The sequence below is a fragment of the Apostichopus japonicus genome, chromosome 20, assembly GCF_037975245.1.
Source record: "Apostichopus japonicus isolate 1M-3 chromosome 20, ASM3797524v1, whole genome shotgun sequence".
NCBI lineage: Eukaryota > Metazoa > Echinodermata > Holothuroidea > Aspidochirotida > Stichopodidae > Apostichopus > Apostichopus japonicus.
Genome location: NC_092580.1, coordinates 8,037,022 through 8,063,569, shown reverse-complemented (window position 1 = coordinate 8,063,569; position 26,548 = coordinate 8,037,022). Strand labels below are relative to the sequence as shown.

At 36.9% G+C, this 26,548-nt stretch overlaps 1 protein-coding gene and 1 long non-coding RNA gene across 14 annotated transcripts; both read right to left on the bottom strand.

Annotated features, from left to right (window-relative positions):
- Positions 1 to 2,804: 2,804 nt before the first annotated feature.
- On the bottom strand, positions 2,805 to 10,473 carry LOC139961074 (uncharacterized). 11 transcript variants are annotated; one of them, XR_011790713.1, is made up of 9 exons: positions 10,365 to 10,473; positions 8,659 to 8,867; positions 8,250 to 8,353; positions 7,930 to 8,133; positions 7,415 to 7,699; positions 5,892 to 6,827; positions 5,187 to 5,390; positions 4,347 to 4,964; positions 2,805 to 4,118 (listed from the first exon to the last, which is right to left on the bottom strand). It is a non-coding gene; the product is annotated as an uncharacterized lncRNA (long non-coding RNA). The 11 variants fall into 11 exon arrangements; XR_011790712.1 differs by lacking the exon at positions 8,250 to 8,353 and having other exon boundaries at positions 5,892 to 6,515; positions 6,727 to 6,827; XR_011790718.1 differs by lacking the exon at positions 8,250 to 8,353 and having other exon boundaries at positions 5,892 to 6,097; positions 6,727 to 6,827.
- A 1,671-nt stretch (positions 10,474 to 12,144) lies between these two features.
- On the bottom strand, positions 12,145 to 26,237 carry LOC139961073 (uncharacterized). 3 transcript variants are annotated; one of them, XR_011790709.1, is made up of 11 exons: positions 26,125 to 26,186; positions 25,186 to 25,205; positions 23,545 to 23,671; positions 22,621 to 22,705; positions 20,433 to 20,595; positions 18,138 to 18,211; positions 16,919 to 17,112; positions 16,091 to 16,370; positions 14,815 to 14,965; positions 14,083 to 14,629; positions 12,145 to 13,927 (listed from the first exon to the last, which is right to left on the bottom strand). XR_011790709.1 is itself a non-coding variant. In XM_071959928.1 (6 exons), exons 1-6 carry the CDS (start codon positions 26,164 to 26,166, stop codon positions 18,694 to 18,696), a joined length of 480 nt encoding a protein of 159 aa, XP_071816029.1. In that variant the 5' UTR covers positions 26,167 to 26,184; the 3' UTR covers positions 18,500 to 18,693. The 3 variants fall into 3 exon arrangements, 2 of the variants coding, with proteins under 2 accessions (XP_071816029.1, XP_071816030.1); XM_071959928.1 differs by lacking the exons at positions 12,145 to 13,927; positions 14,083 to 14,629; positions 14,815 to 14,965; ... (1 more) ...; positions 16,919 to 17,112; positions 18,138 to 18,211 and adding an exon at positions 18,500 to 18,736 and having other exon boundaries at positions 26,125 to 26,184; XM_071959929.1 differs by lacking the exons at positions 12,145 to 13,927; positions 14,083 to 14,629; positions 14,815 to 14,965; ... (2 more) ...; positions 18,138 to 18,211; positions 25,186 to 25,205 and adding an exon at positions 18,500 to 18,736 and having other exon boundaries at positions 26,125 to 26,237.
- Positions 26,238 to 26,548: the final 311 nt, after the last annotated feature.

Sequence of the window (26,548 nt, the reverse complement as noted above, 5' to 3'; positions counted from 1 at the left end):
CATCACATATGTAACTAGAGGGCTTGTGAGTCAAACTCCTTAAGAATAGCTTTTCTGGGGAACAGCCCAGCCACTGGGAAGGGTTTTCCTTTTCTCTGTTTTCTTAGCAGTTCTCATCCTGGGAGGGTGTAGTAACCAGGTCTGGAGCAGCCTCCTAGCAGTAAGCTTCCCCTCAATGTAGTTTTTAAAGCTTCCATTCTGTGAATATTGCTATTGTCTTCTATACACTTACAGTTGTATATTTTATAGTCTGTTTTTTAAAAACAGTTTGCTAACCTGCAGGAGCAGTGCTTCATCCAGCTCAATTAGGTGTGTCGCCCCCTGACACTGATCTTTCTGTCAATGTTGAGTTATTAAATTGAAACTTTGTCAAAAATTGATCAAACAGTATTTATTGACAGACATGATGTAATATAATATAAAATATTCAAAAGATGATACGCTTAGTTTATTACATAACTCAGTCAGCCGCTTGTCTCCTTGTGTGTTGCTTTTCATTGCCCAAAGATGTCATAAATCTTTAATTAAGAAATAATATTATCTTTCTTGGTACATGTGTTTATAGGTGGATGCAATGTATTTAATATGTTTTAACTTTTTTTCGAGTTTTTTTGCAGATATCAGGATGATGGAAGAAGATGGAAGAAGATGGGCCTGGGGACCCTGGAGGGGGAGGGGGGAGGGTTATGCAATGCGTTTAATATGTTTTAACTTTTTTTCGAGTTTTTTTGCAGATATCAGGATGATGGAAGAAGATGGGCCAGGGGATCCTGGAGGGGAGGGGGGTGGGTTATGCAATGCGTTTAATATGTTTTAACTTTTTATCAAGTTGTTTTTTTAGACTTAAGGACGTCGGATGAAGATGGGCCGGGGCTCCTGGAGGGGGAGGGGGGTGGGTTATGCAATGTATTCAATAATATGTTTTAACTTTTTTCGAGTTGTTTTTCAGACTTCAGGACGACGGAAGAAGATGGGCCTGGGGCTGCTGGAGGGGGAGGGGCGTGGGTTATGCAATGTATTCAATAATATGTTTTAACTTTTTTTCAAGTTGTTTTTCAGACATCAAGACAATGGAAGAAGACGGAAGAAGATAGGCCGGGGGTTCCTGGAAGGGGAGGGGGGTGGGTGGGTTATGCAATGTATTTATTATGTTTAAAAAAAAAAAATTTTCGAGTTGTTTTTCAGATATCAGCACGATGGAAGAAGATGGGCCTGGGGTTCCTAAAGGGGGTGGGGGTGGGTTATGTAATGTATTTAATATGTTTTAACTTTTTTCGAGTTGTTTTTCAGACTTCAGGACGATGGAAGAAGATAGGCCGGGGGCTCCTGGAGGGGGAGGGGGGTGGGTGGGTTATGCAATGTATTTATTATGTTTAAATTTTTTTTTTCAAGTTGTTTTTCAGATATCAGCACGATGGAAGAAGATGGGCCTGGGGTTCCTCAAAGGGGGTAGGTGGTGGGTTATGTAATGTATTTAATATGTTTTAACTTTTTTTTCAGATATCAGCAGGATGGAAGATGGGCCGGGGGCTCCTGGAGGGGAGGGGGGTGGGGTATTTAATATGTTTTAACTTTTTTCGAGTTTTTGCAGTCATTAGGACAATCGCACAAGACGGAAGAAGATGGGCCTGGTGCTTCTTGAGGGGGGTGGGTTATGCAATGTATTTAATATGCTTTAACTTTTTTTCAAGTTTTTTTGCAGATATCAGGATGATGGAAGAAGACGGAAGAAGATTGGCCGGGAGCTCCTGGAGGGGGAGGGGGTGGGTTATGCAATGTATTCAATAATATGTTTTAACTTTTTTTCAAGTTGTTTTTCTGGCATTAAGACAATGGAAGAAGACGGAAGAAGATAGGCCGGGAGTTCCTGGAAGGGGAGGGGGGTGGGTGGGTTATGCAATGTATTTATTATGTTTAAAAAAAAAATTTTTCGAGTTGTTTTTCAGATATCAGCACGATGGAAGAAGATAGGCCTGGGGTTCCTAAAGGGGGTGGGGGTGGGTTATGTAATGTATTTAATATGTTTTAACTTTTTCGAGTTGTTTTTCAGACTTCAGGACGATGGAAGAAGACGGAAGAAGATGGGCCTCCTGGAGGGGGAGGGGGGTGGGTGGGTTATGCAATGTATTTATTATGTTTAAATTTTTTTTTTCGAGTTGTTTTTCAGATATCAGCACGATGGGGGTGGGTTATGTAATGTATTTAATATGTTTTAACTTTTTTTTCAGATATCAGCAGGATGGAAGATGGGCCGGGGACTCCTGGAGGGGAGGGGGGTGGGGTATTTAATATGTTTTAACTTTTTTCGAGTTGCTTTTAAGACTTCATGACGACGAAAGAAGGAGGAAGAAGATTGGCCGGGAGCTCCTTGAGGAGGGGGGTGGGTTATGCAATGTATTTAATGTTTTAACTTTTTGTGAGTTTTTGCAGTCATTAGGACAATCGCACAAGACGGAAGAAGATGGGCCTGGTGCTTCTTGAGGGGGGTGGGTTATGCAATGTATTTAATATGCTTTGAATTTTTTCGAGTTTTTCAGACTTCAGGACGATGGAGGAAGACGGAAGAAGATGGGCTGGGGGCTCCTGGAGGGGGAGGGGGTTGGGTTATGCAATGTATTTAATATGTTTTAAATTATTGTTTGAGTTGTTTTTTTCAGATATCAGCACGATGGAAGAAGATGGGCCAGGGGTTCCTGGGGTAATGCTTACTGAGGATGATGGAAGAAGATGGGAGGGGGGTTTGGTAATGCAATGTATCAATTTTATTAAAACAAATGACAAAATCCGGAACAGAAGAATATCTATTGAATTGGAAGCAGTATATTTCACAAACTATTCTCAAAAAACCAAACAAAACTGTCTATGATTCAATGGCACCGTCAATGACACCCCACAATGGCATCATATAATGGTATAATACACGATACAATGACATACCACGCACAATGGCATTATACCATGACATAATACACAATACAATGGCAATGACATAATATTAATATTTTGCTCACATATGGGAAATGGTTGGTGAGTGGATATGTATGTATGGTGGCTTTTAGGTTGGATGGTTATTTGTTGGATGATGGTGGTGTAAATCCTAACACTTTGTTAATTAACACGGCACAATGACACATACAATGGCATCATATAATGGCATACCATGATATAATACACAAAAAAATGACAAAATACCACATACAATGACATCGCGCATAATGGCATAATACAAAGACATAATACACAAAACAATGACATAATACCACATACAATGACAACGAACAATGACAACGCTCAATGACATCACACAATGAAAACGCACAATGACATCGCACAATGGCATCATATAATGGCATAATACCATGACTATACACAAACCAACGACAATACCACATACAATGGCACCGCACAATGGCACCGCACAGTGGCACCGCACAGTGGCATCGCACAGTGGCATCGCACAATGGCATAATACCATGACATAATAACACAATACCATGACATGACATACTACCATGAAATATTACCATAACAATATTAATATTTTGCTCACATACGGGAAATGGTTGGTGAGTGGATAGGTTTGTACGGGATGGTTAGTGGCTTTTAGGTTGGATGGTGGCTTAGTGGATGGTTATTTGGTGGATGATCTTGGTGGATGATCGTGGTGTAAAGCCTAACACTTTGTTAAAATGACACGGCACACGGCAAATTGACTCGGCACAATGACACCAGACAATGACACGGCACAATGGCACTGCACAATGACATCATACAATGACATCATACAATGACATGACATATTACCATAACATAATATTAATTTTTGCCCACATATGGGAAATGGTTGGTGAGTGGATAGGTTTGTATGGGATGGTAAGTGTCTTTTAGGTTGGATGGGGCTTAGTGGATGGTTATTTGGTGGATTATGGCGGTGTAAATCCTAACTAACACTTTGTTAAAATCAACAGTTCTTTACTAAATGATGCAGTAAAATATTACAACACGCCATTAATATCACAATAAATATACAATAAACTTAAATCTTTTCCATGTGGCCCAAAAGGTTGTTGGATGGTGGTGGTATTTGCTGGTTGGTGGCTGTAGATAGCAAGGATCAGCTATGGAAGAAAATAGAGTAAAACTAGATAAAGTGATGCTTCGGTGGATATGCATGATTTAGTTATTACATACATGCATACAAAGGGGATAATTATTTTTCTTTGTTTAAGCAAATCATGGAGGTGTTCATAATTTGAACACACACACCTTTATGTAAAAACAAATTCAATAGAATTATGCAATGGGAAGCAATTCTTATAACAAGTACCTGGTTTTATACTACAAACCATAAAATGTTGCATTTGCTGATTAATGCGATGCCTTTCGATAGACTGAAAATGGATATTACAGCTCTTCTTTCTCATCACCCGTGAGAAATTACCAATTCACAGATGTGGATTAACGCAGGACCTTGGCCAATTAAGTATCTTGGAAACCATATAGAGATATCCTTGTAAATGCTTGCAGGTTATTTCCGGTCCATCATAATGCTGTCGAAATACGAAAAAACTTTTCATTAAAATATGCAAAAGGATACAGAAAAGTACTCAATAATATCCATCTAAAAACTACTTAAAATCATTGCAATAAAAGGTATATTAATATTTTGCACAGATATGGGAAAAGGTTGGTGCTGGCTGGTGAGTGGAAATGTGTGTAGGGGATGGTTAGTGGCTTTAATGTTGGATGATGGCTTAGTGGATGGTTATTTGGTGGATGATGGCAGTGTAAATCCTAACACATTGATAAAATCAGTCTTTACAAAATGATACAGTAAAATATCACAACACGCCATTAATATTACAATAAAAATACAATACACTTAAATCTATTCCATGTGGCTTAAAAGGTTGTTGGATGGTGATTGTATTTGCTGGTTGTTGGCTGTGAAGAGCTAGGATTATCTATAAAAGAAAAGAAAATGAAACTAGATAAAGTAATGCTTATGCGGATATGCATGATTTAGTTATTACATACATACAATGGGGTAAAAAAAATATTAATAAGAACACTGAAGTGTTTACAATTTGAACACACGCACATTTAAATTATGTGAAAATTAGTTCAATAGAATTATGGAATGGGAAGCAATTCTAATAACAAGTACCTGGTTTTATACTACAAACCATAAAATGTTGCATTTGCTGATTAATTGATGTCCTTTCGATAGACTGAAAATGGATGTTACAGCTCTTCTTTCTCATCACCCGTGAGAAATTACCAATTCACAGATGTGGATTAACGCAAGACCTTGGCCAATAAATATCTTGGAAACCATATTGAGATATCCTTGTAGATGCTTGCAGTTTCATTTCCGGTCCATCATAATCCTTTCGAAATACAAAAACAAAAAAAATCATTAAAATATGCAAAAACTACTTAAAATCATTCCAATCAAATATAAGTTATTTGGTGGATGATGGCGGTGTAAATCCTTACACATTGATAAAATCAACAGTTCTTTCAAAAATGATGTCAAATATTACAAAACGCTATTAATATTACAATAGAAATACAATACATTTATATCTATTCCATGTGGCCAAAAAGATTGTTGGATGGTGGTGGTATTTGCTGGTTGGTGACTCTGGAGAGCAAGGATCATTTATGCAAGGAAAGAAGTGAAACTAGAAAAAGTGAGGCTCATGTGGATATGCATGATTTAGTTATAACATACATACATACAATGGGTAAATTATTTTTCTTTCTTTAAGAAAACCGTGGAGGTGTTCATAATTTGAACACACTCCTTTAATTTATGTAAAAACAAGTTCAATAGAATTTAAAGGGAAGCAATTCTAATAAAAAGTACATGCGTTTATACTACAAACCATCAAATGTTGCATTTCTTGATTAAATGCGATGTCCTTTCGATAGACCGAAAATTGATGTTCCAGCTTTTCATTCTCATCACCGGTGAGAAATTATGAATTCACGGATGTGGATTAACACAGGACCTTGGCCAATTAAGAATCTTGGAAACCATATAGAGATATCCTTGTAAATGCTTGCAGGTTATTTCCGGTCCATCATAATGCTGTCGAAATACCAACATACTGTTTATTAAAATATGCAAAAGGATACAGAAAAGTACTCAATAACATCCATCTAAAAACTACTTAAAATCATTGCAATAAAAAGTATATTAATATTTTGCAGAGATATGGGAAAAGGTTGGTGCTGGCTGGTGAGTGGAAATGTGTGTAGGGGATGGTTAGTGGCTTTAATGTTGGATGATGGCTTAGTGGATGGTTATTTGGTGGATGATGGCAGTGTAAATCCTAACACATTGATAAAATCAACAGTTCTTTACAAAATGATACAGTAAAATATCACAACACGCCATTAATATTACAATAAAAATACAATACACTTAAATCTATTCCATGTCGTCCAAATGATTGTTGGATGGTGGTGGTATTTGCTGGTTGGTGGCTGTGGAATGTTAGGATTATCTATAAAAGAAAATGAAACTAGATAAAGTGATGCCTAGGTGGATATGCATGATTAAGTTATTACATACATACATACATACATACAATGGGTAAATTATTTTTCTTATATAAGAAAACCATGGAGGTGTTCATAATTTGAACGCATATTTAAATTATGTAAATACAAATTCAATAGAATTATGGAATGGGAAGCAATTCTAATAACAAGTACCTGGTTTTATACTTCAAACCATAAAATGTTGCATTTGCTGATTAATGCGATGTCCTTTCGGTAGACTGAAAATGGATGTTCCAGCTCTTCTTTCTCATCACCTGTCAGAAATTACAAATTCACAGATGTGGATTAACGCAGGACCTTGGCCAATAAGTATCTTGGAAACCATATTGAGATATCCTTGTAGATGCTTGCAGATTATTTCCGGTTCATCATAATCCTTTCGAAATACGGGGAAAAATCATTAAAATATGCAAAAACAACTTAAAATCATTCCAGTAAAATAAAGGCCTATACAAGGGCGTAGGAACCGGGGGGGCGCAAGCCCCCCAGTGAAAAATGTGGGGGGCGGAAGTATCATTCCGCCCCACCACTCCGCAAGTCAAAAAAAACCCTTTTTCCTTTCCAAATGAGAAAAAAATCTCATTTGGAGCACCAAATTGCATTTAAGGTCAGGTGAAAATGCAAAATTCTTTACAAAATGGAGTGGGAGCTGAAGTGTGCTATATTGCACCAAATTGCATCTGAGGCCACCTGAAAATGCAAAAAAAATCCAAACGGGACGGGGACACTCCCTCCCCTTAGACCCCTCCCCCAGGCCGGCCATCAGTCTTCAGCCCCCCCCCCCCCCCCCCACTCAAAAGTACCTTCCTACGCCACTGGGCCTATATGATTTTGTACTCACATATAGGAAACGTTTGGTGAGTGGATATGTGTGTATGGGATGGTTAGTGGCTTTCAGGTTGGATGCTGGCTTTGTGGATGGTTATTTGGTTGATGATGGTGGTGGTAATTCCTAGCACATTGATAAAATGAACAGTTCTTTACAAAATGATGCAGTAAAATAATACAACACGTCATTAATATTACAATAGAAATACAATACACTTAAATCTTTTCCATGTTGCCCAAAAGATTGTTGGATGGCCGTGGTACTTGCTGGTTGTTGGCTGTGAAGAGCTAGGATTATCTATAAAAGAAAAGAAAATGAAAGTATTTAAAGTGATGCTTAGGTGGATATGCATGATTTAGTTATTACATACATACATACATACAATGGGTAAATTATATTTCTTATATAAGATAACCGTGGAGGTGTTCATAATTTGAAAACACACACCTTTATGTAAAACCAAATTCAATAGAATTATGGAATGGGAAGCAATTCTAATAACAAGTACCTGGTTTTATACTACAAACCATAAAATGTTGCATTTGCTGATTAATGCGATGTCCTTTCGATAGACTGAAAATGGATGTTCCAGCTCTTCTTTCTCATCACCGGTGAGAAATTACAAATTAACAGATGTGGATTAACGCAGGACCTTGGCCAATAAGTATCTTGGAAACCATATTGAGATATCCTTGTAGATGCTTGCAGGTTATTACCGGCCCATCATAATGCTGTCGAAGTACGAAAAAAAATCATTAAAATATGCAAACGAAATGTATTCAATAAGATTCTTCTAAAATACTACTTAAAATAATTGCAATAAAATGTATATTAATATTTTGCTTACATATTGCAAACATTGGTGCTGGCTGGCGAGTGGATATGTGTGTAGGGAATGGTTAGTGGCTTTTAGGTTGGATGCTGGCTTGGTGGATGATCGTGATGTAAATCCTAACACATTGATAAAATGAACAGTTCTTTACAAAATGATGCAGTAAAATATTACTACACGCCATTAATATTACAATAGAAATACAATACACTAAAATCTATTCCATGTGGCCCAGTGGAGAGCTAGGATCATCTATAAAAGAAAAGAAAATCGGAACTAGATAAAGTGATGCTTATATCGATATGCATGATTTAGTTATTAAATAGATACATACAATGGAGTAAATTATTTTTAAGAAAACCAGAGAGGTGCTCTAATTTGAACATTATATAGCTGTCGAAATTCGGAAAAAATATAATATTACCCAATGCATCATAGGCAAATAAATGTATCTGTTGCGAAACTGGATAATCCACTATGTGGACATTCCCAGAAAGCGCCCTACAATCGATTTAGTCCGTGATTGTAGCTCTAGTACATCCGCTGGTGGCTATTGGCTGGTATAGCCAGTGGTTGGTTGGTTGATGGTTGGTGGGTGGGTGGAGTTATTCAGCATTAGGGAGCATGAAACATCTATAAAATATGCCAGATATTAAGAACAATCAAGCATTTCTTTATATAATGATGCAGTAGAATATCACTAAACCATGCATAAAAATCAGGGGGGAAAATACAATAGGCCTTCATTTAAAGCCTTTGCAAGTGGCAGAAGATTGGAATTGGTTGGTCGGTGCATGGTGGAGGTATATGGTGGTTGTTGACTCCAGAGATTTTTGAATCATTTTATTATCTGCGAATATCGAATATTTTATGTGAAAATTTCCACTATATTTGTGACATTACAACCGTTTTACTTTGGTAATTTATTATCCCCAGAGTTCCAATACTGGTACATTTACTGCACATGGATATTCCAACGTTGCCGGACATTTTGAATTTTGTATCCCATAAAGTACGTGTTTGTAAATATATTTACAAACAAAGTGAGCAATTCAACATTGTGCTACAAAGTATCATAAAAATTCAACATTGAGCACACCAAAAATATATGCTCACATCAGTCATTATTTCAACCCATTTGTGACAAAATAATAATTATGCACTTACATTAATTACTAATTTAGCCTAAATACCAATTCAAAATTATGGCAACAAGGTGAGCTGAACATTTTTAAGTCACCGTAACTTACGGGAACGTTAATGTGCTGTCAAAATTTTACGATTTTTCTTTGCAATTTTCCTACAATTTATCGTTTTGCCGAAAATAGGTCACGATATCGGAAACACAGTTACACTTACAGTCACAAACTCCATAGTCTGCTATATCACTTCAAATTAATTTCGAACGGGGAGGGATGGGGGGAGGGGTGGGTGGGAAAGGAGGGAGGGAGGACGAAGGGGAGGCCTTTTGCCAATTACAAAGTTCTTATTCCATTTGAGTGATATCAAAGATTTAAAGTTTCTTCATATACACTAAGAATACCAGGCAATTTTATACATAACATGGACCCACATGTGCTTAATTTTCTAATATGCTATTTATTGTGTTTCGTTAATTATCTTTGTTATTCTGTAATGGTGACGGGTTTTGTATTAAAAGGAAATCTAAATAATTGAAGTGCTTAACGTGGCCTAATGATGGTAAAGGTTTCAGGGTCAACAATTTACCTTGGAATTGCTGAAAGAAAGCAATTGTATAAAGGGCATATCTGAGTGGTAGCAGACCAAATCCAGCAATATCTTTGATGCTGTTTCGGGAGTTCAATTTTTCAGAAATATCTCTGCGTTGCGAATAAACATTATTTCTGTTTATATAAGAATTGTACTACAGCGCGAAGGAGTAACGCCTAGGCTAAAGTCTTTCCAGTTTATAGACCAAACACTTACAATATCTAAATCATGGCAAGAACAGATTCACCTGCTGCAGGTGTATATGCTATTATAATTACATAATTATATTGAGGCATATTATTAGCACACATTTAGCAATCTCTAATGTTTGTATTCCTTACCCATAGCTAAGGAAAAGTGATTTAATTGAGGACGTTCAAGTTGGAATATTTCACTCACCTTCACAGCATAGCAGCCCCAGTAGTCAATAGAGTGCAATTCTTTACTTCCTCTCTAATAGGTCTTGACAGGCTTTCTAATTTTGGCGCCATGTGCGCCGTCTGTCGCGTGGCCTACCTCATGAATATGGATATTACTTGCCTGATCATTCCTCGAAGTCAGCCAACCATGGACGCATGGGGCGCCCTTTGGTTTTTGTTTTAAATGGTCTATTTGGGGTCTTTTTCATGAGGATAAATTATGGGGGGATGGGAACATATGTCGGGAGGGGGGTGTGCTTGAGCCCACCTCTAATAGACACTCTGCAGGGCTACGCCACTGGTCATCTTAGGGTATAGGTGCAAGACTCCTTACAAACAATTGTAAACAATTAAGTGTTGTATTCAGTTTCATAGCTGGGTGAATTGGCGGCGATCATGGGGGGGGGGGGGGGGACGGGTCCCCCAATGTGCTAGGTAGGGGATACAGTATCTAATATACCCCTCAATGTTTGGTGGTTATCAATAGAAAATACTGCGTGAGATTAATATCCAAATCATACTCGGCGGCGGCTAACACTTCATCCAACACATGCTGCATGAGGTAAATGACACTTCGTGATCGTTTCTGTGAGCGTATAGCAAGTTGTCACTCATGATTATCATAATGTCTGTACATCTCTTGTGTATGATTGTAAGTACGTTCAATCATATATATGATCCACATCGATATGGGTTCACTGGGTTTCCTACAAGATTTCTAACCGAATGCGCGTAGCCAAGTCGCCCCCCCCCCCCCCCTTGAGCATATCTTTTGATGATATCGCTTGTAATTTCATAATAGAAAATGCTGAGATGCAACTTACAAGGCATGGGAAGTGCCATTTCCTGCGATCTGGGAGGCATTTTCGGCCAAAATTTTCTTATACGCTTCGCGCCATTACAATATCACAAAGCGTGCGAACAATTTTGGGGATAAAAGTTGCTACGCCCCTGCACCCAATCAAATCCCCCCCCCCATTTTGAAACAAATCGCCGCCCCTAGCTGGGGGTTTAGGAAAGGATGAAGGGTCAAACAACTACCACCAATAGTCAACTGATGAAAGGTCTGATGGCTTATCAAAGACCCAGCTTTCGCAAGATTCCTCATTGATATAGACTTTAGTGGGGGGGGGGGGGGTTGCATGTGCCCCTCACATAAAAAAATTAGAAATTGTATGCAAACTGAATATATTATATGATTCAAGTATGTTATAGGATTGTATATAATCCTATATATTGGATTTAATATAGGATTGTTTTCTTAATTGTTCTAAGCACCAAAGGGACTGCAACAATTAAAGTATTTGTGACCATCAGGTACTGTCCACCCCTAACCCTTTCCCAGTGAAATCATGGATATGCTACAAATTGGACTACCCCATTGATTAATTAGGTAAGATTGGTCAATTTGGCAGTGCAGTGTTGAGCTGCTGGTTAATGACATTGGCGGCTGCCAAGAATTACTAACTGGCTGGGTGATCAAGTCCCTCTGTGTCGGACAAGGGACAGGACTTCATCCATACAATAGGGACTTTGCATTTCTAGTTATTTGTTGGTTATTAAACTTGGTTTGGCCTCGAAGGTTTGTTAGGATGTATGGAAATAATAGGGAATTTTAAGCTGCAGTTTTACATGAATAGCTCCAATAAATCATAACAATAGTTGCAGCTAAATGTCCATTCAAGCTTGTCATATACATAGGCCTACACATGATAAACTTTCAGAAAAAAAAAACAAGAAAATCACAAAATAAAATGGAAATTCCAAATATTTCAATGTCACGGTTATTGTTTAATTGCCCAGCTCAATACATGTAGAAATTAATTCCAATTTAAAGTTGGAAATGATCTTTGTTACCAAACAGCATCAATTGGCTTGTGCCCAAACAGTACTTACCGCACAGGTATTTAAAGCAATAAACATAAAAATTAATTACAATTATTATAAAGTGTCAAATCCAGTAAAACTGGCTCTTGGTCAGTACAAAGAACTTGAAAACCTCTGCTATGGGTTAATTATTCTTCAACTTGATTCAAATGCAGAATAATAATGATAGTACCATATAGCAGTTATGCAGGTTGTGTGTTTGACTACTTTATTTGATACTGTCGTTCCTTTAAACAATTGTGAAAATTACTAGATATAAGATGACTTTCTTGGACAACTTTTGACACCATTATGGATGATTATCACCAATTTTCATCAATGAAACTAATAATACCAACAGATAACACCAATTCTTAAAGATCTTCACTGGCTTAGAATTGCGGGCAGAATCAATTATAAAATTCTTGTCCATGTGTTCAAAGCAAGGAATGGTTTAGCCCCAGTAATACCTACAAGAGCTTCTCCAAGAAAACAGACCTAGCAGGGTGCTTTGTTCAAGCGTACAACATATGCTATCTGTTCCTACTGTTCGCACTTCCACCTATGGGGAACGTTGCTTTGCTAGATCAGCTCCACAGCTCTGGAACAGTCTCCCCTTACATCTGAAAACAAATCCAGCATTTGTCAACTTTCCAGAAAGAACTCAAGACGTTCTTATTCATGAATGCGTAACCATTTGTTTAATAACTGTTGTGTCCATTTTGGGTACTCCTGCAGCGCTTCTGAACAGTTTTTTAACTGGATAAAAGCGCTTTACAAATTCTTATATTATTATTATTAATGTCACCTTTGTGCAATCACATAACAATTAATGTTTGAGATAGATAGGTTAATGCTGTATCATAACACCTGTGTGCCTTCAATATTAATTTAAAATTGCTCTTTGTAACTACAAGATATCAGTATAATGGATATCACTTGTTGAACCTTATAGTGATGTCAACTTACCTTTGACCTGCATCTCTTAACACACCCCAAAATGGAGCACCACTGAAGTATTTATTATGACAAACCCTCACCACTAATTGTACCATCATAAAATCTGTGGGAGGGGAGTTTGCATAAAATGACCCATTCAGGACCTTGACCCAGCTGAAATGGCTGAACACCATGAAGGGAACACCAGTACTGTAGCCTACCTTTACAATCTTCAGGAAAAGAATCATTTCCAGTCATTTTACATCAACTCCAGTAATTCACCACACATTGATGTAAACACTCACATTTCTTCAGAGTATAATGAGGCTGTTTTAAAGTGCAACAAATACTTTCAGTAAAAAGACTTGTTAACAATAATGTGAAAGTAATGACATGACCCTTTGTTCTTTTTTTGCATATTTTATCATGAGTGACTCAGACAACAGGGACTTGTATACCAGAGACTCAGACTGGAACACCAGCGACTGGAACACCAGCGACTGGAACACCAGCGACTGGAACACCAGCGACTGGAACACCAGCGACTGGAACACCAGCGACTGGAACACCAGTGACTTGGACACAGACACAGAAAAGAACAGGACTCAAGCACAGCACTGCTACTCATCTTCATCAGTGTCTTGGTTCTAAAAGATCACCGTGCCTGACCTTGTCATATACACTCTGTAGAGAGAACTCTCCAAGAACATCTCTCCCCTCGTTATACACAGATCTCACCTGGAAAAATGGAAAAGGGATTAATTTAGTTTAATTAATTTAAATTAATTAAATTAATTAATTTAGTTTGAACAGAAAACAATGGTAGTTAGCATACCCAACTGATCTGTAATGCAATTAGAAGTTAAGGCAAATAAGTATTTAGAAAGAATTACCTTGAAAGTTGTGTTGTGCAAAATGTCAGTGTGCATATCATGGTCCGACCATATCTCTGAAAAAAATGCCTTAGGATGGAGATAAACGATGGTTATATGAATATGTGGAGAGGGGTACTGCATGCATAGGTCAATGTGTGGAAAGTGGTTATTCATGGTCATGATAAATAAAGTATGGGAAGTTATAGTATGGGAAGTTGTATAGAGAGGGTGGACAGTGTGGTTTTGACTCATATTAAATTGTTAATTACTGTATGCCTTCAAATTAAACGGTAACTATTTCATGACCCATTACATTTGTACCGTTTGGGATTGACTCTTTAGAGTATCATAATCACATACATGATATAAGAGTAAACACATATTTACATTCCATTTCAGCATGAACTTCTGCATTTATTCTTCAATGTCATTGATTAATGCTTACAAGGTCTTTCATTGTTGTCTTTCCCTTCTTTGTGGCTTTGGCCTGTTTCATTTTGGCCTTCAGGTTGGCCTGCAGGTAGTCCGTCACCTTCCAAGAAAATATGCGTCAATTTCATTTTGGCTGAAAATATTAAGAGAAATAGGAGAAATACTGTTATATTGCGAATGATAACAAACAGGTTCTGAACATGAAAGAATTTAGCATAACATTGTCTTACATGGAATTCCTCTCTTATTTCAAGATTTGGACCTTGATCTCAATAGCTAGGGTTCACCAGCTAGTCAATCAAGTCAGTATATCATTACCTGGCATATGGATTGTTGCACCAACATTGATGAATTTACAGCAGCATTGTCAGCCTACTAAAGCATTGTAATAATGCTCTTGTGTGGCAACAGTGTGTGCCATTATATTGGCAACACCTCTCTTAGACACTGGATTCAGTGTTTCGCAGGCCTAAAGAGTAGAACAAACAAGGTTGAATTACTATTACATACATGGTTAATGTACTTATTTGGTTTTCATTATGTTGCTACTTAAAGGGCAGAGTTTGAAGTCCCAAGCATACATTTATTCTATCAAGGCAGTCTTTGCCATTCATTCACTACCTTGTCGGTAAATATGACTGCACCCACTGAGTTTCTCATGCACACATATAAAAAATACATGTAACCTTTTATTGCACATGAATGGCAGTGGCCCAAAAAATTGCTGGAATTTATGACTGCAATATGTTGTCTGCTTTAATTTCAGAAAGAATTGATAAATGTAAATCACTAGACTATTCTATCATCCACCAGTGCATGCATTACCTACATGTCATGAGCGGCGCATATTGTTGTAATTGCTGTTAAGTAATATGCACAACCAATCATGGGGTGGGATTGTCTATGAGAGATGTGACAATCCTTTGTAACATAGGAACAAATGAAAGAGCAGAGAAAGACTATATAGCAGACCTCCCAGCAGCTCTTTAACATAATATAGGTTTTTAAAGGTTTCAAATATGAAAATAAAGGTTTTTAAAGGTCCAAAATGAAGTTAATTTGTAACATACTCCCCATCTATCCCCATTCTTAAAATCATCTGTGGCCCTTATTTAAAATGCATAGCTGGTGTTTTTTTTGACATCTTCTAATCCATTTAAATTTATGTTACATAAAATCTTTACACTTGTACCTATCCATTGATGTATGGCACATTGTTGACACTATCTAAGCAGAACGCCACCATTGGCGCCTAGTGAACCCAAATTGTTTTGCCAAAAATACCCCCCAGATTGCAGGAAATGGCATCTCCCAGGCCCTGCAGCGAGATGCATTTAAGCACTCTTTTTATTTTGAATCTCACACTTAAGAAATTTACATGGAATTTTCTTTTTGCCTGCAGCTATGCATTTTAAAAATACCTGACTTACATTAACTGTTGTTTGTGAGTCTGTTTTATAACAATTGATGCAATACCAAACAGACTCTGAAAAATAAACTTAATGACCAATGGTTAGGATGACTGCATACAATATTTCTACCCTAAACTAAAACTTTTTGTTACTTGAATATATTGAATATATTTATAACATACCTTTGTCGCAGCTGTATATCGTATGTGGGCGGGATTGAGATTACCAGCGAACCCATGGCTCTTCCACAGCCTAAAAATGGTTTGTGCGACTCTGGTAACCTTTCCCCCCTTGTTTTCTAAAAAAAAAGGTGACTCGTCTTCAAGGCCGGACCAAGGTTGAAGTGACATTGGCAGTCTGCACCCTGCCATAGTCTGCATAGACCCTGGCCAGACTGTATACCTCGTCATTAAAGAACAGCCTTGCTGGTCCATGACTGGTTATAGTCTTATGATCATCAACCTGTTAATTTTGTCAACACAAGTATGAGATAAATATGCATTCCATGACTGTAGCTATTAATATTAATACCAGTTTACATGTATTAGTTTTACTAGCCTGGCACATCAGTATACAAAATTAATGTATGTGTGATATGCTCAGTGTAAAGTCATTATTTGATGTGGCTATAGTTAGCCTACAGTATATGTATTATATGATTGATTTTTAGGATGCTGGATCTTCATTTCAGGTTACAATTATAAAGTTACTATGATCTACTAACTTTACATGATCATGTTCTAAATGTAAATGATCAGGTAGAACAACTACACAATCACCATGTTTACATGATAATCATGTGAAACTTATAACTATGTGTACATTTTTATACTTATTCTCTTATTTCCTTTTCATATTTTTTAACTATTTCCCTTTCTCATATTTTTGCCTGTTTTTATTTTCCTTTTTTTACACAGGGGAGGGGTGTCCACCCCAATGCTCCCCCTTGATATATGCACAAATTTAAGCTGTTTGCAACATAATTTAACAAAATAAAGTTAAATGCATACATTTGCCACCCAGTAGTCAGAGCCATCATCCTTGGTCAGTTTGGTGGCCTTCCTGAACTGCTGGAGTGTGAAACCAGGTGTGATGACTCCACTCCTTCAAGTTGGAGCCCCAGCAACAAGCAGGTCTGTTATTATATAATTTCTTACACAAAGAAGGTCATTCCAGCTGATCTTCTCGCTTTTTGAGAGTCGAGCTACAAATATGAAAGAGGATCTTATTGTCAGAAAATTAACCAAAATCACTTTGCATCTAAAATTGCTTAACTGCCTTCAAACTCTTGGGCACCACATAATGATCACATTCAAATTTGTGCCATAATCCATTACAAATGATTGATAGATATGACAGTGACATAAAATGAAATTTATGTTCTTAATGAGGGGTTAATCAACGGCCTATCGTATGTTCTTCACAGGATTAATGCATGGTTGAGAATAATGCAAGGGATGCACGAGGACGCAGCTCGAGTGCATCCAGTGATAGCATTAACCCCTGGAGTGCATGAATCATGTGATAAATGCACGCTAGACCGTTGAATAACCCTGTTCATTCATACAATATCTTTTTGTGGAAAACCACCACCAAAACAAACTATTTTTTGGTTGGCAACAATTTGTCAATGTGCTAGCCCAGAAATTATATTTATGATAACAACCAGTAAAATAATGTACATGTGCATTAAAGTAACACAGAACTTTTGTTAAGTCAAAGGCAGTCCTTTTTCCCAGTACATGAAAATTGACACACTGCAATGAGTCCTGGGTTGAATTGAAATATTTTGACCGGTTTCACTCAGAAAACATGGTAGGCCTATGGCAAATACCAAATTTCAAGGACAACCATGCTAAACTGCTTGGGAGTGTAATACATATGGATCTTGGAGAAAAACATCCATAGTACAATGCAATAAACATAGAAGGCTTATAGGAATAAAATGGCAATACTGATTAAAAGAAATATCAAAATGGAAACCAACAAGGCCAAAGCTACCGTATTTGTTATAGGCCTCAGTAAACCAAGCCCAATCACGACTATTCACCAATAATAGAGATCATCTACTACCCAGCATATAAACCAAGTATGCCAGGTATCAATATAATATGTGATTCTGGAGGTACTTTGTTCACAATCTTATTGCCACATACACACCCAGACACCAACATGATTGCATCAGTTTTAGCTGACTCCTATAAATTACTTCAAGATAATGCAACTTACTTATGTGTGGTTTTGTCTCCAATTCTTCAGCATCATGCAGAATTGTTGAATGTCTGTGGCATCAATCATTTTGTCTGTGTTTAGAAAAAGAAAGTATGTAAGAGCTATTAGGCACTGAATGAAATGGAGGCAGACCAGTATAAACGTAATACTTGCTTGAGGTACTGATCATTATTCTGCATGAAATTGGTAGTAAGTGTTAACATTTTTATTGTTTACCAAACAATTAATCATAGTTAAATTAATAAGGGATGATTTTGCATATGATCAAAAGCATATATACATACAGATATATTGATTCCATCATGAGACATACTCACACAAGAATATGTAGGGTTCATTATGCTTGACAAAGTTCTCACCTCTAATCTCGGATTTCATTTGCCTCTCCCTCCTCTTTGCAAGGGGCTCAGCCCCTTGATTAAGGCTGATGCTAGCCTCTCAGTTTTGGCCAACTTTTTTTGCCTGGGTGATTGCTAGAAGGGTTCCCCCCCCCCCCCCTCCTCTTCTATCATCATGTACATACTTAGTTTCTTAACAGATTCTAGGTACTTCATTATGGTCTTTGGGGCTTTTGTTTTTGCATGGTGGTCATGATACTGAAATGTAAAACAATATGTGGGGAATTACAATCATGCAGTTTCAGAAAGCATTTATGAGAGTAATCATATTCAAATTTCTTTCATCTCCCTACCCTTACCCCTCCCTCACACCCATACTCATCATTCCCCAATAGCCACCTTTCCTCTCTCCTGACCCATTCCCAAACAATATAATAGGGGGAACTGGTGATACATTACATAAATTGCTTCATTGATACTTAGTTAGAAATGTCATGTTGTATCCAAATTGTTACCATCTGCAGTTGACCATTTGTGCATATACTTACCATTCCTTTTTAATTACAATGAAAGAATCAAGTACCCTGTAGCAATGGTTTAAGAGCAATTCATCACTAAAAATAGCACATTTTTAAGTGAAAAGTACAAAAATCGAATATTTTGACACTTTTAGGTTGACCTAACTCCACAAGACAATATTTCTGTAGCCTAATTTTTTATTTTCCTGTTTTATGGGATAGACTCCATAGGCATATGTAATAGAAAGGTAGTAGAATGTTTAATTGCTGAGAAATGAGACCTCAAAAGTCAAGAAAATGCCAAAATGCCATGGTGGCGACAAATTGCGGAATTTCAAAGTGTGATTAATTGGCCAATTGTAAAGCAATGCAACTGAAATTTTCAGAATATGCTTATTTCATGGTGGTCCAATCATACAAAAAGTTTGGGAATTTTTGGAGAGGGTGCAGCAACAGCCATCCGTGATTTGACACGGAATGACCCATATGTCGATTTAAATCGATGATATGTCAAATTAAACTGGCATATTATGTCGATTTAAATCGATGATATGTAGAATTAAACTGGTATATGTCGATTTAAATCGGTAGAAGTCAATTTAAGCTGCTGGAAACTGGTATAAGTCGAAGGAAATTGGTATATGTCGATTTAAATCGGTATAATGATGGTATAATTGCCACCAAAAACAGAAAATTCCTCCTCGAATTCACAGCCAATATGCATTATTGGAGCAAGGGCAGTCAGGATTAAATGCCATGATTGCTTGACTGCACGGATTATCCATGTAAATATCATTTCTATACCATTTCTCCCTCACAAGGTTGCCTGTTTACTTAAATAAGCAGAAATGCTAGCCTTCACAAATCCATGCATATATACCCACAACATTAATACTCTGATTCTTTGCATAGGAATCATCCACTATGAGCATAAAACCACAGGATGATGTCTGTAAATATCTATCGTATCATATCAAGTCCTTAATTAGTTGCAAGAACTTTTCAAGTTAAATTATTTTTAAATTTCTTTTTAAGGATTATAGGCAGACAGCAGACTAGGGGTTTCAAGGTATCACTGATGTGGCAAACTTTAGAAGCGTGGAAATCAACTGAGTAGCACCTTTCATAAGTCTGCTACCTACCCATGGGACACAGCAGCAAGACCTACAGTAGCTTTCACCCATGTCATGAAAGTAATTATTCTAACCGATCTACTTAACCAATTATTGAATGGATCACTTTGATCATGCTGTAAGTCTCACTACACATAAGAGTAATGTATATTGCCAGAAGGCTGGGTATGTAATTAAACTGTGAACAGAATATGACTCTGCTTTGGCAAGTCTAAATATAATCAATAGGTTCTTGTGTGGCACATCGATTATCCAATCTTTGGCTTGCACAATGGCAAACTGACATGAGAATAATTCACTCACTTTCTCAGCCTAGAACTGTTTGCAAACAACTCCTTCACTCCGCCTGCCATCTCTGAGATTTTCTTCATCTGCAAGACGTGGTTGTAGACAGTCTTCTTTGCAGATGCTCCCCCACTAGCAAGCAGGAGTAGATGCTGGGCGGCCCCGTCAAATACAGAGTAACCTGCAGAAAGTAAATCAATATGTACGAGTTATTCCAAAATCATGCAGAGAAAATGTAGTCAATGATTTCAAAGTAAAATTGTAATCTTCTAATAAACCTGAATGGCAGCAAACATCATCTTTGTAGGTTACATTTAATGTCAACCTTGTATTGCACAGACTATGCTCTACAAGTAAAATTCTTAATAAACATTAATGCTTAGGGCAAAAACTTAATTACCTACATATGTCATGCTTAATATTTACTTGTTTATAGAAGAAACAAACTTTTCATACCAATGTCCTTCAGTAGATCATAAACTTTGTAGTCCTTGAACTATAATACACTCATTCTTATTCCAATGAATTTTAGAATTTAAACCTTTGAAAATGACACCATTGTCACTTTTCTCCAGAACATCATAAACTATGCTCTTCATAGCTCTAAAATAAATTTAAATCTCTCAGGACAGAGTATATTGGGTCTGCCCTGTCGATCATCTAACAGGGCGCTTCGTGGACACCACCCTTTTCACAATATTTTCATGACGATTATCTCAATGCATATTTGGAACAACATGATAATGTACTTTTCAGGTGAATTAGACAATTACATAATAATACAAAATAATAATGTGTATAATAATACTAGTGTTTACACGGGTCCAAAAATCGGGAACCGGGTACCCGAGGGGCGTTACCCGTCGGGTATCCGGGTACCCGGAAAAAATTGTTTACCCTCGTGTATCACGATTTTCAAGAAATTACATATTGGATGCTGTAATAAATGCATTATATTCTCTACTGACAATGTTTTCATGTTCAAATACGTAGGTGTAAGATAAGGTATAAAACCCTCCTCAATAATATTTATTTGCTTTTGTTTCTTTCATTAACTTGTTAATAAATTAATTATTTAATTATAATTAGCATTACTACTAACATCGCACTGCCGCCGCTGCTTATGCTTACTCGTGCACGTCTATTGGATCAAACCATATAAATATCCAATTTAGTTGTTACTACTACTACTATCTATTATGCAGGCCCAGGGTTCGCATTTGCCGCGATATTGCGCGTTTCGCGCAAAGTGATCGCATTTGGAATAAACGATTAGTAAAAAGCCACTTGCGATTTCTGTTTTTTAGTTATCCCGTCTATAATCCATAAAAATCTCGTAAAATTCCTTGTCAGCCTTTCCTTCTATGAAATAAACGAATGAGTAAATTATTTCTTCCACATGGTAGCCTAACACCACACTAAGTCAATGAGAAATCTAGCTTAGCCTAACCATCTGTTTATTTGCTGAAGTTGTGACGCAGTTATAAGACATCCATGGAATACTTTCGTTATTGCTGTTACGTTCGACCACATGGTTGCCTAACACCACACTAAGTCAATGGGGGTAATCTAGCCTAGCCATCTGTTTATTAGCTGAAATTGTGACGCAGTTATAAGATATCCATGGAAAACTTTCGTTATTGCTGTTATCTTCGACCACATGGTAGCCTAACAACACACTAAGTCAATGGGAAATCTGCCTAACCATCGGTTTGCAATTTTTTTTTTTTTTTAAATCACACTTTGCGTAGGATTCGGGTAATAAATTAGGAACCGGGTAGTATCACGTCGGGCGGGTATTTCGTTATTGCTGTTATCTTCGACCACATGGTAGCCTAACAACACACTAGGTCAATGGGAAATCTGCCTAACCGTCGGTTTGTCAATTTTTTTTTTTTTTTTAAATCACACTTTGCTTAGGATTTGGGTAATAAATTAGGAACCGGGTAGTATCACGTCCGGCGGGTACCCGGGTACCCGGATAACCCATGCAAACACTAAATAATACACATCAATTTCATTTTGGGTTGGTCATGCAGTGGTGTAATGGCCATAACAATATTTAAACGGGTAGTCACAGTAAGAAAATTCGGTATAAAACGACAGCAAATTAAAATATCATGGTGCAAATTTGTCCAGTTCATGGTAAAATCAATAAGCCATATATTCTAGTCATAATTCATTCTATGGATACTTTATAACATACTTTCATCTATCGACATCTTCGCTGGTGTTTCCTCCACGTCATTGTATTTAATCCTCGTTTCCAACAAAATACGAGTAAACACTCTCTGTGAAAATATAAGTAAATTAAGAAATGATTACTATCTGAGACACTTATATCATGCTGTGTTCAATAAAATATTATTTAGCTAGAAAGAAATTCTTCCAGAATTTAACAAATGCAGTTCTAGGAAAAATATATGACACAAAAAAAGTATTTGTATTGAATGTGTTACAAAAGACAGCAAAGCCATGTTCTCTTTAATTGGTGTGTCGACCCCCATGAATGGCCTGAACCTCCCCTCCCTGCCATCTGATCACTTCACTTAATTACCATTTCACCAACCAAACAGGAATGAAGGGTTACTGTAACTACTCTACCTGCCATTAAATATTCTATCAAGTCAGTATACCTATAACCAACACTATTACATTATTGTACATATCTCAGTATTAGATTTGCTCAATTATGCTAGCTAAAATGGTTTTACATGTGTTTGTAGTAATCCATATTTTTTGACTCAAACGCAACAACTAAACTTTTGAAATATGGACAGGCTAATGCCAATGCTGTTGTGCAAATTTAATTATTTAAATTTTCTAAAGTTTGAGATCTGATGTTTTAGAAATTTACACTAATAAGTTTATAGAAAAAGCACTGTATATTTATATGTTGGTAATAATTGCTACATGAATATATAATCAGATACAAAAGCAGGAAAGATCATTCTGATGCTAGTCGTAGAATGTTCATGCTAATGAAGGGCAAATATTATTGTGAACAAATTTATGTATGCAGCTTTCCCTGTACCTTACAGCTTCACTGATTTTGTATGAGACTAATATTGAGACTGGAATTTTCATTTTGGTCTGGAATTTAAAATGGTCTCAAAACTATATCTGATACCTTTAACTTATGTACTGCTACCAGATGGTTGTCAAGCCGGATCAGCATCTTTGCGTGGCATCTGGGAACGATACAATCCCTTGGCTTTCTCTTGTATTGTGGCTCTTTGGAATGCCGGATAGGATCACTAGATAAGAAATAAAATTAAGCTAATTATGAATGACTTGTAATAAGAATTTAATAGAATATAATGCATATTGCAATTCAGAGACATTTCTGATGAAGATGTTTAATGATAAAACAAACAATACAAGACATCCACAATGCCCATTGGAACTGTTAGTGCTTGCAGCTAACAAACGACCTCAAAAAAAATCCTCAAAGTTTGGGATTTTACAAAAAACGTTTTTGCCTGTTTTGATGTTCCATGAGTTTTGACCCTGGGTATTGTACTGTACTTCAAGGTCATTCAGTTCAATACTGTGCAGTTTTTAATTTCATATAACAAAATACTATTTCTTTCAAAATTATTTCATTTCAAAATAAGGCAAAACACCCTCCTGAAATTTTTTGTACAAACAGGGTGGTACTATATCTCTTCCAGAAAAAATTATCAATTTTTTTTAATTTGACGCGTTTTGAGTTATTGGCCGTCAAAAACGACTTCTTTTGTACATCGGAGCAACTTAACAACTTCATAAATTAATATTGAGAACAGCTTGAACCCTGAAATTTCTTAATGTGTAAGAACTTTATACTTATTAATAAAGTATAAACCCTGACACCTCTAACATGGTTACTTTGGTAAAAAATTGGCATCAAAACCCCTACCTCATGCTGAATCGCAGCATGAAATAGCAACTTTAGAGTTGCACAACTTGCAAACATATTCTAGGAAAGCATTGTAATCATTATTTTGTAATGTTTGTACTAGACATAATAACCTCTGAAAGAATCAAGTACCCTGAAGCAATGGTTTAGGAGCAATTCATCACTCAAAATAGCACATTTTTTTAGTGAAAAGTACAAAAATTAAATATTTGACACTTTTAAGTTGACCTAACTCCACAAGACAATATTTTTGTCGCCTAATTTTTTATTTTCCTGTTCTATGGGTAAGACTCTATAGGCATCTGTAATAGAAAGGTAGTACAATATGTAATTGCTGAGAAATGAGACCTCAAAAGTCAAGAAAATGCCAAATTGCCATGGTGGCGACAAATTGCGGAATTTCAAAGAATTTTAAATCGGCCAATTGTAAATCAATGCAACTGAAATTTTCAGAATATGCTTATTTTATGGTGGTCCACTCATACAATAAATTTGGGAATTTTTCAAAAATGTCAAACTACAACATACCCCAAAATCTGGTGATTTGATATGGAATGACCCCTCTGTATAATATAGCCCACTATGTGATCCAGGATATTTTTTCCTTGTTTCTAACAGAAATGACATTTAACAAAGAAATAACTAAGGATTTTGCTGTGCTCAGTGCGAGAACTATGAGGGGAATGGGTGGGCATTGCCCAACCAGATTTTTTCCTTGTCCCCTAGGTGCAACCCCCCTCCCCTCCTCCAAACGAGATCTGATACGTCCAAAATAATATAGATATGTGAAATATTGTCAAAATGATAGCATCAGTTTGTGTCTATAGATGCCATTTTACTTCAACTACAACATTATGTACTTACTATTACCATTGAGGAGCTGTAGAAGACTGGAAAAGAGAGAACAAGGAAACTTGGTATAACACTGCATAATGGCAATTTTGCAACAGTTTATTTCAACATGTCAGCTCAATAACAGGACCATATGAAATATTAACTCGCCCTCCTTAAATATCCTAATTCTTTGGCATCTGACTTACTTAAAATCTAAATCCAGGACTTTTAGGTGTTTCCACCTAGTTTGACAGTTCAGCAGAACTAATTTATTACATATACTTTTTCCCACTATCAAGGAAATATGCATTAACTCACCGAGGTCTTGACACACACTCAGAATGATTCAATTGAACTATATGCACTAGTAATACCATCGTTGCCGACAACGCAATTCAGGGGATTCCCCCAAATGACAACATCAATCGTGACGTCACTTCACAGTGACCACGAGGCTATGGCCGCCATAATCATACAGCCATAGCCTACACTTTTATCACGTACGAACAAATGCTGCACACAAACACCTTCGAAATGGTCACTCCTGCGTCATACCAAAACTCTAAAATAACATAATTAATCAATATCAACTGTTATTAAAAATAACAACTGTAATCCTTCATCCTACATCCATTTTCCCAATAAAATAGCTAACAATTCCTGACGGAAAATAACCTGTCAGCTTTGTTAACACTGCAATCCCCATGTACTCTACGGTAGTCATTACGCTATGTTAGCATGCACCATGCATCCTTATCGATTTCTATGGCATGCACACACACAGTATACTAATAACCTAACGGACATGAGCTTACGCATGCCACTGTCACAAATTATAGTTTATTCCTTACTTATTTGCTACTTAACAACAGGTCATCCACACATAAAACCAATATATTTAAGACCTCTAAACATTTATGATGGGCCTATTAGTACTTGATTTAGCCAAAAGGTAGGAATAAAAGACCATCTTACCTGGAGAAGAGAGAACAGGAAAAACTTGGTGTAACAGTGCATAATGGCAATTTTGCAACAGTCTCTACATGGACGTTCCACGCTATGGACCGCCACATGCGCCAAAAAAAATATGAAATTTTGGTGGGGTCCCATATTTCAACCCGTTATACATGGCCTTAGTTGGCTTAGTAAGCAAAAATACGCCAAAAAGGTTTGCAAATATCAAGGAAGCTAAACATTTATTACAGCAAATTACATTAACCTGAAGTGATTTCTATATAGAAAAAAAAGTCCTGATTAAAGCCTGTATGAACGAAATTACTGCAAGATTGTCATTGGCAGTAAACTTTCGGACGGGGTATACTCGCCCACATAGGCCAACAAGTAACATAAGCCTAGGCCTATAAGTTAGTGCAACTGAAGGAATAAGTAAAGATGGAAT

Bases quoted from the DNA above. Each gene is read 5' to 3' on its own strand.
- LOC139961073 (XM_071959929.1), bottom strand. From the start codon at position 26,222: ATGTGGCGGTCCATAGCGTGGAACGTCCATGTAGAGACTGTTGCAAAA. The intron at 22,706-23,544 runs GTATCAGATATA...ATATTTTCACAG, and splicing joins TAGCAGTACATAAGTTAAAG to AGAGTGTTTACTCGTATTTT. The intron at 20,596-22,620 runs GTATGTTATAAA...TACTTTCTGCAG, and splicing joins GAAGATGTCGATAGATGAAA to GTTACTCTGTATTTGACGGG.